The 13,012-nt window shown below is 46.3% G+C and overlaps 1 protein-coding gene across 7 annotated transcripts in view; it reads right to left on the bottom strand.

The window, feature by feature from the left end:
- Positions 1–1,978: 1,978 nt before the first annotated feature.
- LOC129846542 (R3H domain-containing protein 1-like) overlaps positions 1,979–13,012 on the bottom strand; it is a gene marked incomplete at its 3' end in the record, with an annotated part of 31,279 nt that continues 20,245 nt past the window's right edge. For 4 of the 7 annotated variants that reach the window (XM_055914478.1, XM_055914479.1, XM_055914480.1 and 1 more), the window contains 12 exon segments: positions 1,979–2,086; positions 2,422–2,567; positions 3,299–3,643; positions 5,112–5,329; positions 5,588–5,641; positions 6,117–6,142; positions 6,274–6,369; positions 7,536–7,644; positions 7,845–7,985; positions 8,123–8,261; positions 9,266–9,362; positions 12,870–12,965. In XM_055914478.1, the coding sequence (XP_055770453.1) occupies positions 1,979–2,086; positions 2,422–2,567; positions 3,299–3,643; positions 5,112–5,329; positions 5,588–5,641; positions 6,117–6,142; positions 6,274–6,369; positions 7,536–7,644; positions 7,845–7,985; positions 8,123–8,261; positions 9,266–9,362; positions 12,870–12,965 (1,575 nt within the window). 7 annotated transcript variants of the gene reach the window in all.

A 13,012-nucleotide genomic window follows, 5' to 3' on the forward strand; every position in this document is an offset into this window, starting at 1 on the left:
TCTCCCTAACAGAATGCAGCCTGATCTAGTCTCCCTAACAGAATGCAGCCTGATCTAGTCTCCCTAACAGAATGCAGCCTGATCTAGTCTCCCTAACAGAATGCAGCCTGGTCTAGTCCACCTAACAGGGTAATAGGGCTGTTTTATTTATTTATTTTACTAAGCAAGTCAGTTAAGAACAAATTCTTATTTTACAATGACGGCCTACCCCGGCCAAACCCTCCCCTAACCTGGACGACGCTGGGCCAATTGTGTGCCGCCCCATGGGACTCCCGATCACGGCCGGATGTGATACAGCCCGGGATCGAACCAAGGATCGAACCAGGGTCTGTAGTGACACCTCTAGCACTGAAATGCAGTGTCTTAGACCGCTGTGCCACTCGGGAGCTAACAGGGTCATGTCCTACCTAACTGGGTCATGTTCTACCTAACAGGGTCATGTTCTACCTAACAGGGTCATGTTCAACCTAACGGTCACAGGGCTAACAGGGTCATGTTCTACCTAACGGTCACAGGGCTAACAGGGTCATGTTCAACCTAACGGTCACAGGGCTAACAGGGTCATGTTCTACCTAACGGTCACATGGCTAACAGGGTCATGTTCTACCTAACAGGGTCATGTTCTACCTAACGGTCACAGGGCTAACAGGGTCATGTTCAACCTAACGGTCACAGGGATAACAGAGTCATGTTCTACCTAACGGTCACAGGGCTAACAGGGTCCTATTCTACCTAACCGGGTCATATGGCTAACAGGGTCATGTTCCACCTAACCGGGTCATAGGGCTAACAGGGTCATGTTCCACCTAACCGGGTCATAGGGCTAACTGGGTCATGTTCTACCTAACAGGGTCATGTTCTACCTAACAGGGTCATGTTCTACCTAACTGGGTCATGTTCTACCTAACTGGGTCATGTTCTACCTAACTGGGTCATGTTCTACCTAACAGGGTCATGTTCTACCTAACTGGGTCATGTTCTACCTAACTGGGCCATGTTCTACCTAACTGGGCCATGTTCCACCTAACTGGGCCATGTTCCACCTAACTGGGCCATGTTCCACCTAACTGGGCCATGTTCCACCTAACTGGGCCATGTTCCACCTAACTGGGCCATGTTCCACCTAACCGGGCCATGTTCCACCTAACCGGGTCATATGGCTAACAGGGTCATGTTCAACCTAACCGGGTCATAGGGCTAACTGGGCCATGTTCAACCTAACCGGGTCATAGGGCTAACTGGGCCATGTTCAACCTAACCGGGTCATAGGGCAAACAGGGTCATGTTCCACCTAACCGGGTCATAGGGCAAACAGGGTCATGTTCCACCTAACCGGGTCATAGGGCAAACAGGGTCATGTTCCACCTAACAGGGTCATCTTCCACCTAACTGGGCCATGTTCAACCTAACCGGGCCATGTTCAACCTAACCGGGTCATGTTCAACCTAACCGGGTCATGTTCAACCTAACCGGGTCATGTTCAACCTAACCGGGTCATGTTCAACCTAACCGGGTCATGTTCAACCTAACCGGGTCATAGGGCTAACAAGGTCATGTTCTACCTAACTGGGTCATAGGGCAAACAGGGTCATGTTCAACAAGCACTCAGATGCAAGACATTTTGCAACAGAAAACAAGATTCTGGGTTCCCATTGGGCAAACTGCTGGTTTCAAATGTCTTCTGCCTAATGAACATGATCCAGGATCCTGCTGAACACTTCTTCAATCACAAAGTCATCCCAGATAAAGATGTCTTTCCATCATACATTACATCAAAGATTCTGTATAAAAATATAAACTTCTGGAATTAACACACGTAACGTAATGTCCATATCTTATAAAATACCACCTAATTAAATGACAAGGTGCTGAAGAGGCAACTGGACAGAAACATAGGTGGGAGATAGAGGTGAGGAGAGAGAGGATTGATAGGTACCAAAGTGTATTGTTGGTTAGGGGAGAGAGGATTGATAGGTACCAAAGTGTATTGTTGGTTAGAGGAGAGTGGCAGGAACTGAGGAGGAGGGTAAGAGATGGTTGAGTACTGGATCGGCTGTGGAGCAGAGGGCTGGAGATGCCGAACCGGCTGAAGGAGGAGAAAAGGACAGAACAGAGGGAAAGAGAGGAGAGAGACCTCCATTAGGTTAAGAAGTCAGAGGTGATTGAATAGGAGGAACTAGAGCTGGCTGATTAATACCACAATGAATTGAACCTGATTGATATCTAGATAATTCACTCAGCCCTAGCTCGTAGATGATGAATGTTCTCTGGGAAATTAGGAGGCATCAATTAAAGAATGATGGATTCTAATCTACTATATTAATTGAGAACAGGTAGAGTAAAGAAATGACTGCATGCAGGGAGTGAATGGGCTTTCTGGAGAAAGGAAGGGATACATGGGCTGTCGACTCATTGACTGACCTGGGAGAGGACGTGATTGGCTGGCTGGTGCGGGGCAGGAGGCGGTAGGGGAGGGGCCAAGGGCTGCTGGCTCCTCCCACCTTGCTGTGAGGTCATCGAGGGGTTGTAGATCACAGCACTGCCGTCAGGGTTTACAAAGGGTTGGCCTGCAGGTGGGGAACAACAAACTTAGACTGTAGACCAGGGCTGCCCAACCCTCTTCCTGGAGATCTACTGTCCTGTGGGTTTTCAGTCCAACCCTCTTCCTGGAGATCTACCATCCTGTGGATTTTCAGTCCAACCCTCTTCCTGGAGATCTACCGTCCTGTGGGTTTTCAGTCCAATATGCTAAATTAGGGTTGGACTAAAAACTTACAGGACGGTAGATCTCCAGGAAGAGGGTTGGACTGAAAACCCACAGGACAGTAGATCTCCACGAAGAGGATTGGACTGAAAACCCACAGGACAGTAGATCTCCAGGAAGAGGGTTGGACAGCCCTGCAGTAGAGGCTATAGGACATTTGAGAATAATTTAGTCAATAGGAGTTATGCTATAGTAACACCCTGAATAATGATTAAACCACGAATATATACACAGTTTACCAACTCCCTTAGTCCATTCATTCAATCTAAAAAGGCTTTGATACATATTTGACCCAAAATATGTAGTTTGTGGAAATTTCGGCAACAGTCTAAGAGAAGAGCAGAGACTAATAGACTGAATAAGAAGTTTGTTTTACAAGAACTATGATCAAAACCAACCATCACATCAAACCCAAAATAAAGACAGCACACAGAGACAGGCCAATCCAGCCTATTTAAAGACATCACACACACAGGCCAATCAAGCCTATATGAACTGAGGGATGAGGACCAACCCTGATCAGAAGATACCAACCTGTGTGTGGGTTGACCAGTATACTGCCAGGCGGTATCCCTGTGGCTTCCGGGGGAAGGAAATAGTAACTAGTAGCATTAGCAGTGGCCTGGGTTGGCGCTGGGCCGGATGCAGGCGCCGGGCCATTCCTGCTGCCCCGATCACAGTGTACAGAAGTTCTACTACTGCTGGGGGCCGTGGCAGAGGAGGACGCAGAGGAGGAAGGTGTAGGTTGCACCGTGCTGGGGCCCCCAACAGGGCCGGCTGCCTGGGTTAGAGCAGCTGGGACAGGGAGAGGCAGGTGGAGGACTTGGGGGCGAGAGATGGAACTCGTAGAAGACCCTACACTATTAGAAGACTCAGAACCTAGAGGAGGGAGGGATGAAAAGATCACTAAACGTCCTACAGAGAGGACCACGAAAGACGTCCTATAGTGTAACCGGCATTGTAAATAAGAATTTGTTCTTAACTGACTTGCCTAGTTAAACAAAAGGTGAAATAAAAAGTAAAAATAGAGGCAGTGGCTTGTAACACATGCACAGCCAACCTCTAGGCAGGGGTACAAGGAGGACAGCTATTGGTCACTTCTGCGGTAACAGGGGTAGAAGCAGAATAGCCATTGGTCCATTCAAAAGTGGGACACACGGTGAGTGAATTCATTGGCTATAGGTGATATTTGTCCCTCTGTGGGCATCTTGCGTGAGCCCAAATCAAGTGTAATTTTAAGTGGTCCACATCTTAAAGAGTATAACCACAAACATGTTATTAGTTTGTCAGTAATGCAACCACAGACACATTTTCCTGGTTTAGAACGTCAAAGTTCGTCTTCTGGCACGTACGCAAACCTCCGACATTTGATGTCAAAAGCAAAGCCACCAGGAGCTTTGAAATCTGGACAGACAAAAGAGGAAAACTGGGCTCAAGTTTGGTCTCTCTGGACGTATTACTGGAGAGGTGGGAAACACGTCTCTCCGTCTTGCCAACAGTAAAAGCCAATGAATTCAGAATTGTGATGGCCATCATTCTTCATGTTTTCTACACAAACTAAACAACCAGCACTTAAAGAAATTGGGGATACTATAACAAAATTAGAAAGAAAGCTAAAACCAAAAATGCTAAAACCAAAGATGCTAAATGATGCCAAAGAACCAAAAAGATGAAATGCACTGCATACAGAAGAGATGAGCCATACAGAAGAGATGAGCCACAGGACAGAGCTAACAGGAACACAAAATGGCCTCCCAGTAGGAGCAGAGCAGATGTTTGTGCTGCACAAAGTGAGCCCCAACTTCGTAAACAACGTTAAATAAAAAAACTCAAGCAAAAAGCTGTCTGTCAGTGCACTGTGGAAATGGAATCACATGAAACCAAAAAGAAAAGCCTCTAGAACAGAGGCGGCAGCAACAACAACAAAAAAGATGATCGAAAAGACAAGGAACGGAGGAGGAACCAAAACAGGATAAACAAAGAAAACTGGGTCTCCATTCCCCCAGTATGCCTGTATTAAACAGGGATGGTGCACACAGACACACAGTGAAGGACCAATTTCAACTCATGTCAGTCAGAAACTAGTGTATCACATTGTCTAGGGGTGACTGACCACACTTGGGGTAAATCAGTTACCACCAAGTAGTCATGGACACAGAACACCTTTTTCTTGATTTGACAAAGAATTCCGAGGAGAAATTCAGCTTGTACGTCAGTGACATCACAATGTCTTAAAAACAGGTGCTTCACTGTGCTGTGGAACAAAGCAGACTGGACACGATACGTCACACGTGCTTTTGATTACGTGTGCATGAGTCAGTGTCCCCACCCTCACCCTATTACTTGCCTGTTTTGGAGAGGCGTCCGGTGCTCTTGCTGCTGGCTGAGCTGTCTCCTCTGATGAGGACAGAGATGCTGCTGAAGCTGCTGGCCTTGGTCATGGTGGGCCTCAGGTTACGGTTGGAGCTGTCTGAATCAGTGCTGCTCCACGGCCGGGCATCACAGTTCTTGGGGTCATTCTCAGAGCTGCTCTGTCTACTGCTGGCTGATCGCCCGTCCCCTAGTCTGAGGAAACAAGGTATGGATGGATATATATATGTATGTGTGTATGTGTGTATGTATGTATGTTTGTGTATGTATGTGTGTGTGTATGTATGTGTGTGTGTATGTGTGTATGTGTGTATGTGTGTATGTATGTATGTATGTATGTATGTATGTATGTATGTATGTGTGTATGTATGTATGTATGTATGTATGTGTGTGTGTATGTATGTGTGTATGTATGTGTGTGTGTGTGAGAGATCTGTGACAGAAAGGAAGTACCTGAAGAGTTGCCGTCTCTGTTGTGTGCTGATACAAGCCTCTTCATCAGGGCTCCTGCATGGGGAGATGACCATGCAACATTATCAAAGGGTATCAAATCCACGTTGGACCAACCAGTCAAACCGTCCACGTTGGCCCAACCAGTCAAACCGTCCACGTTGGCCCAACCAGTCAAACCGTCCACGTTGGCCCAACCAGTCAAACCGTCCACGTTGGACCAACCAGTCAAACCGTCCACGTTGGCCCAACCAGTCAAACCGTCCACGTTGGACCAACCAGTCAAACCGTCCACGTTGGCCCAACCAGTCAAACCGTCCACGTTGGCCCAACCAGTCAAAACGTCCACGTTGGCCCAACCAGTCAAAACGTCCACGTTGGCCCAACCAGTCAAAACGTCCACGTTGGACCAACCAGTCAAACCGTCCACGTTGGCCCAACCAGTCAAAACGTCCACGTTGGCCCAACCAGTCAAAACGTCCACGTTGGACCAACTAGTGTCAAATTAGACAGATATGTGAATGATATTTACCTTCCATCTAGATGGAAATGATCTCCCTGTGGAAAAAAATACATCCATTTAAATATCTTACTTACATGTCATTTACAGTCCATAAAGCCTATCCATATTTTACTTCAAAATAAACACAAATGCATCATTAATCTAAATTGATTAGCCAAAATCTCACATCTGGTGCAAATATCCTGTCCCTGGCTCTCTGATAGTCCTCCTCTCTCTCCTCGATAGATTTGCTTCTCCTGTCGTCTTTCAGGCGCATTCGTATCTGCAAGCACATGCACAACTTAGCTAGCAGCGTCCGCGCAGCTTAGCCTAGCCAGCAGCGTCCGCGCAGCTTAGCCTAGCCGGCAGCGTCCGCGCAGCTTAGCCTAGCCGGCAGCGTCCGCGCAGCTTAGCCTAGCCGGCAGCGTCCGCGCAGCTTAGCCTAGCCGGCAGCTTCCGCGCAGCTTAGCCTAGCCGGCAGCTTCCGCGCAGCTTAGCCTAGCCGGCAGCTTCCGCGCAGCTTAGCCTAGCCGGCAGCGTCCGCGCAGCTTAGCCTAGCCGGCAGCGTCCGCGCAGCTTAGCCTAGCCGGCAGCGTCCGCGCAGCTTAGCCTAGCCAGCAGCTGGAACAGCAGCTTAGCCTAGCCAGCAGCTGGAACAGCAGCTTAGCCTAGCCAGCAGCTGGAACAGCAGCTTAGCCTAGCCAGCAGCTGGAACAGCAGCTTAGCCTAGCCAGCAGCTGGAACAGCAGCTTAGCCTAGCCAGCAGCTTCCGCTCAGCTTAGCCTAGCCAGCAGCTTCCGCTCAGCTTAGCCTAGCCAGCAGCTTCCGCTCAGCTTAGCCTAGCCAGCAGCTTCCGCTCAGCTTAGCCTAGCCAGCAGCTTCCGCTCAGCTTAGCCTAGCCAGCAGCTTCCGCTCAGCTTAGCCTAGCCGGCAGCTTCCGCGCAGCTTAGCCTAGCCGGCAGCGTCCGCGAAGCTTAGCCTAGCCGGCAGCGTCCGCGCAGCTTAGCCTAGCCAGCAGCTGGAACAGCAGCTTAGCCTAGCCAGCAGCTGGAACAGCAGCTTAGCCTAGCCAGCAGCTGGAACAGCAGCTTAGCCTAGCCAGCAGCTGGAACAGCAGCTTAGCCTAGCCAGCAGCTGGAACAGCAGCTTAGCCTAGCCAGCAGCTGGAACAGCAGCTTAGCCTAGCCAGCAGCTGGAACAGCAGCTTAGCCTAGCCAGCAGCTTCCGCTCAGCTTAGCCTAGCCAGCAGCTTCCGCTCAGCTTAGCCTAGCCAGCAGCTGGAACAGCAGCACCAGATTATCACCCTAACAAACCCTAACAATAACAAAAGGCACACTATTCCCTATATACTTTACTTCTGTTGACCAGGGCCCATAGGGCACTATATAAAGGATAGGGTGTCATTTGGGACACAGCGTGACATTTGATTGGAACACAGAAACCGCCTACCATGCCGTCTTCCCGGTCGAAGCTGGCGTTGTCTCTTTTGAGAATGTAGCGTTTTTGGAAATCGTCTGTTTTGTCGTCTTTTATGTGTTCTGAGAATTTTTGATCTGGTCTGTGGAAGAGAATTTACATTGGTGGAAGTTTAGAGGTGTGGGGGAAGAAATCTACACCAAATACATACTTTCAAAGCAATTTGATGTATTTAAGCTTCATAGAATCTAATAAAATGTATTATTGTGGTTCAGTATAAATCCTGAAAATAATGTATTATAAAATGTTTTAAAACTGACTGGTACCAAATGAAAAACATACATTCTTGTATTGCTAGTTTTGTTGATGATGACAGACTTCCCGGTGGGGTCAACATTGTGATCCATGCCAAAGTAGGCAGCCACTCGGTGTAGCAGCATTCTATGGTACGACGTCATGGGAGGGAACTTCCTCTTCTGGCTTCTAGGAAACACGAGAGCCGAATGAGCTTTACTGAAAGGCTAAAATAAAAACTATAGAATTGAATTAGAATAAAATTGCATTAACTATAAATAAAATACATTAAATCAATCAATAAATGTATTAATTAAATAACTTACTCATTATTACTGATAAAATCCAGAATGTCCTGCTCCAACTTCAACAGCATCATTCTGTCTCTGGGGTTGTTCTTAAGAGTGTTGACCAGGAACTCATGCAGGTCTATTCCAGTAGAGTCTGTGTAGTCCTGGCTGGAATCTAGACACAAGAGGACCAATCATTCTGGTAATGGTTCTCTATACACAACACATCTCTGTGGACTATGGGGTGTGTTCGTAAATTCACTCTGGAGTGACACTAAGCACACAGCCAAGACAACGCAGGAGTGGCTTCAGGACAAGTCTCAATGTTCTTGAGTGGCCCAACCAGAGCCCGGACTTGAACTCGAACCAACATCACTGGAGAGACCTGAAAATAACTGTGCAGCGACGCGCCCCGTCGAACCTGACAGAGCTTGAGAGGATCTGCCGAGAAAAATGGGAGAAACTCCCCAAATACAGATGTGCCAAACTTGTAGCGTCATACAAGAAGACTCGATGCTGTAATCGTTACCAAAGGTGCTTCAAAGTACCGAGTAAAGGGTCTGAATACTTATGTAACTGTGATATCAGTTTAATACATTTGCAAAAATTGATAAAAAACAGTTTTTGCTTTGTCAGATTGTAGATTGATGAGGGAAAAAAGCGATTTAGTCCATTTTAGAATAAGGCTGTAACGTAACAAAATGCGGTAAAAAGTCAAGGGGTCTAAATACTTTCCGAATGCACCGCAACTGTGCTGCTGGCAACAATTTCATGACATCATTTTCTCCATTTACTGACACCGGTCAAATTCAATATTATATTCATATTCAATGGGTGTTGCGCGTGCGTAAATTAAAATTGGTTATTGTGCGCTCTGGCACACTCACACGTGAGTGCTCTGAAAGCAGAGTAGATAGCCAGAGTGATTTTACGAAAGCACCCATAGTCTCCTAGGATTCTATATTAGATTTCTCAGAGAGCTCCATGTTTCGGAATCAGTTCATTAGTTCTCTAGACTAAAGCTCACAACACGTCTCCAAGGTCTTGTATTGTAACATACAAACACAACCGTGTCTGTCTGTCTGTGAAGGCAGGGATGGCCATTATATTCTCTCTCACTATTTACAACACAAAGATAACAATGAACCTCTCTCCGCCAACTCTCCCACACCCACACACCTCTTGAGAGCATTTTCCTGGGCATCTTCTCTGGTTTCTCCACCTTCTCTTTCTCCTCCTTGGCAGACAGCTCCTCCTTATCAAAGGACTGGGATATCTGGATGTGAATTTGAAGAGTAAGAAATAAAAACTTCAGTGGTAGCTACAGGCAGCCTATTCCCTATGGGCCCTGGTCAAAAGTAGTGCACTACATAGGGAATAGGGTGCCATATGAGAAGTACACTAAAATGAAAATACAGACAGAATTAATTAGCATGTCACATTAAGAATCTGCATCTAATTATCCTCACAATCGCGCACTTGGTTGGCAGTTAATTAAAAAAGAATTTAAGGGTTTTACATGTTTAGCTTGTGCAAACAAGTATCTGCCGACCGACCTCATTTAAAAAAACATCTGATGTACTACGAGAGCTCCGTTTTCCTTTCAAATAACTTCCTCCTCTACGGACCATAATCACCTCAGCAATTACATCACAACATCGGTTTATTTAGTCATTAAACACCTGAAAATCATACATCCTTTTGACATTACAATGATGTGACTAAACAAACACTAACAGTACATGGACCTACAGAGGAGTGAATACTGAGAGTCAAATATAGATCTGCTTTATGTTGGGGGAAGAGAATACATTCAATAGAACGCCTGTCCTATCTTCCACACCTTCACATCCATCAATAGAACGCCTGTCCTATCTTCCACACCTTCACATCCATCAATAGAAAGCCTGTCCCAGTTTCCACACCTTCACATCCATCAATAGAAAGCCTGTCTCATCTTCCACACCTTCACATCCATCAATAGAAAGCCTGTCCCAGTTTCCACACCTTCACATCCATCAATAGAAAGCCTGTCTCATCTTCCACACCTTCACATCCATCAATAGAAAGCCTGTCCTATCTTCCACACCTTCACATCCACCAATAGAAAGCCTGTCTCATCTTCCACACCTTCACATCCATCAATAGAAAGCCTGTCTCATCTTCCACACCTTCACATCCATCAATAGAAAGCCTGTCTCATCTTCCACACCTTCACATCCATCAATAGAAAGCCTGTCCCAGTTTCCACACCTTCACATCCATCAATAGAAAGCCTGTCTCATCTTCCACACCTTCACATCCACCAATAGAAAGCCTGTCCCAGTTTCCACACCTTCACATCCACCAATAGAAAGCCTGTCCCAGTTTCCACACCTTCACATCCATCACTAGAAAGCCTGTCCTATCTTCCACACCTTCACATCCATCAATAGAAAGCCTGTCCTATCTTCCACACCTTCACATCCATCAATAGAAAGCCTGTCCTATCTTCCACACCTTCACATCCATCAATAGAAAGCCTGTCTCATCTTCCACACCTTCACATCCATCAATAGAAAGCCTGTCCTATCTTCCACACCTTCACATCCATCAATAGAAAGCCTGTCTCATCTTCCACACCTTCACATCCATCAATAGAAAGCCTGTCTCATCTTCCACACCTTCACATCCATCAATAGAAAGCCTGTCCTATCTTCCACACCTTCACATCCATCAATAGAAAGCCTGTCTCATCTTCCACACCTTCACATCCATCAATAGAAAGCCTGTCCTATCTTCCACACCTTCACATTCATCATTGCCTTTATTGTACCAGATGAAAGAACTCCCTTTGGAAGACTTGTTGCAAGACAAGCATAGAAATAAAATGACTAGAATGTGGTGGTGGGGGGGGTGGGGGGGGGGGGAGAGCCCCTCATATCACAGCCATTTGACACTCGCTTGAATGATTATATTTTATAATGGTGGCAGGTAGCCTAGTGGTTAAGAGCGTTGGACCAGTAATCGAAAGGTCGCTGGTTCAAATCCCCAAGCTGACTAAGTGAAAAATATGTTGATGTGCCCTTGCCCTAACCCTAATTGTGCCTGGAAGTTGCTCTGGATAAGAGTCTGCTAAATTACTAAAATATGAATTGTTAAATGTCTAAGGCTTAGCGAGCATGGAGAATATTACAACCATTTGACAGTACTCACTTGAATGAAAATGTACATTCCAATCATTCCAGTTCTGTGTGTTTCAAGGTCTTCTCAGCATCCCAGCCTTGACTTTGGTTTAACCCCACTATTCATCTTAATCTCTGCTGTACTTCATTCCCTGCTCTGATTCACTATTCAACACTAGTACAAAAGGCAGAGAGGAGCTAAAAGCTGAGCAGCACACTGAAACTCATTCTGCGACCTAAATGACACCCTATTCCCCATATAGGGCACTACTTTTGACCAGGGCCCATAGGGAATAGGGTGCCATTTGGAACGCAGATTCAGAGTGCTGGCTGCAAGAAGCTTAAATGAAATACCACTTCAGGATAGAGGCAACTAGGTAAAGAAGTTGGGAGCCAGTGGTTTCTGGAAGGGAGATGTAATGTTTCCATTAGTGATATAAAATGGTAGCCTAGTGGTTAGAGCGCTGGGCCAGTAACTAAAGGTTATATATACTCTGCCTCTCAGGGAGGCTTTGCTGTAGTGATACAGCACAACAGGTTAACAAAAATAACTAACGTTGCCACAGAAAAGCATCAAAGAGAGATGTGAGGAAGGGAGGGCACGTGGAGAGAGGGCAAAAGAGAGAGGAAGAGAAAGATGAGAAAAAGAGAGGGAGGAAGAAGAGAAAGATAGATAAGAGTGAAAGAGGACTGAATAGAACTCAGAGAAGGAGGGGGTTAAATCTCACACTAGTTCAAGGAAGTCTATCCATTTAAACACACGGCCAGGGTTTCCTAGTAACCGGTTTCACAGCAAGGACAATGCATCTTTACAGAGAAGCAGAATCATTTATTTTCTCGTCTACACCAAGGAAACATTTTCACTCAAGGAGAAATAATTGGCATAAAAAATTGCAGGTTAACATAGAAAGACAAACCCCTCCCAAAAAGATAACCTATATCACTTCAAACACCACTAGCCATGGACATGTTTGAGTGGTGCTGACAGACAAAGGAATAGATTGAAGGAAGCTTAACATCATAGTGACAACCGTACTATTCAACTATATCAGTCCACAGGTCTCCATGTTCTGACATGTGAAAATACAATGTTCTCCAAGATGGATGGGCGTAATACAGTGTGTGCACACACACACACACCGCAGGTACACACACACACACACAGTACACTCACACACAGACAGACACACACCGCAGGTACACACACACAGTACACTCACACAGTACACTCACACACACAGACAGACACACACACAGACAGACACACACACAGACAGACACACACACAGACAGACACACACACAGACAGACACACACACAGACAGACACACACACACACAGTACACACACACACACAGTACACACAGTACACACAGTACACACAGTACACACAGTACACACAGTACACACAACGGCTGGTGGTGGAAAACACCCTGGTGGTTTTGATGAAGTTAGTGCTGACTGGATGAAATGCAAGGCCCTCTAGCTGCTGGCTCGTGTGTGTGTCTGGTGAGAAGGCAGAGTGACGTTTGTGAAATGAGCCACAGCTAATGGGGTAGAAGAAGTCGTCTGGGGGTTTACCCAAAGGTGTGTGTGTGTGTGTGTGTCTAAAGGTTTACCTGAGGATCTGGTGTCAGCTGGTGTGCTGTTAGAAAGGGAGGAGAGGACTCTTCACAGACAGCCAGGCTCCGTACTAACTTTACCTTGGCCTTGGACTGAGGGAGAGTACAGTATATTGACAACGGTTCAAAATATATTCCTT

The sequence above is a fragment of the Salvelinus fontinalis genome, unplaced genomic scaffold (assembly GCF_029448725.1).
Source record: "Salvelinus fontinalis isolate EN_2023a unplaced genomic scaffold, ASM2944872v1 scaffold_0583, whole genome shotgun sequence".
Taxonomy (NCBI): domain Eukaryota; kingdom Metazoa; phylum Chordata; class Actinopteri; order Salmoniformes; family Salmonidae; genus Salvelinus; species Salvelinus fontinalis.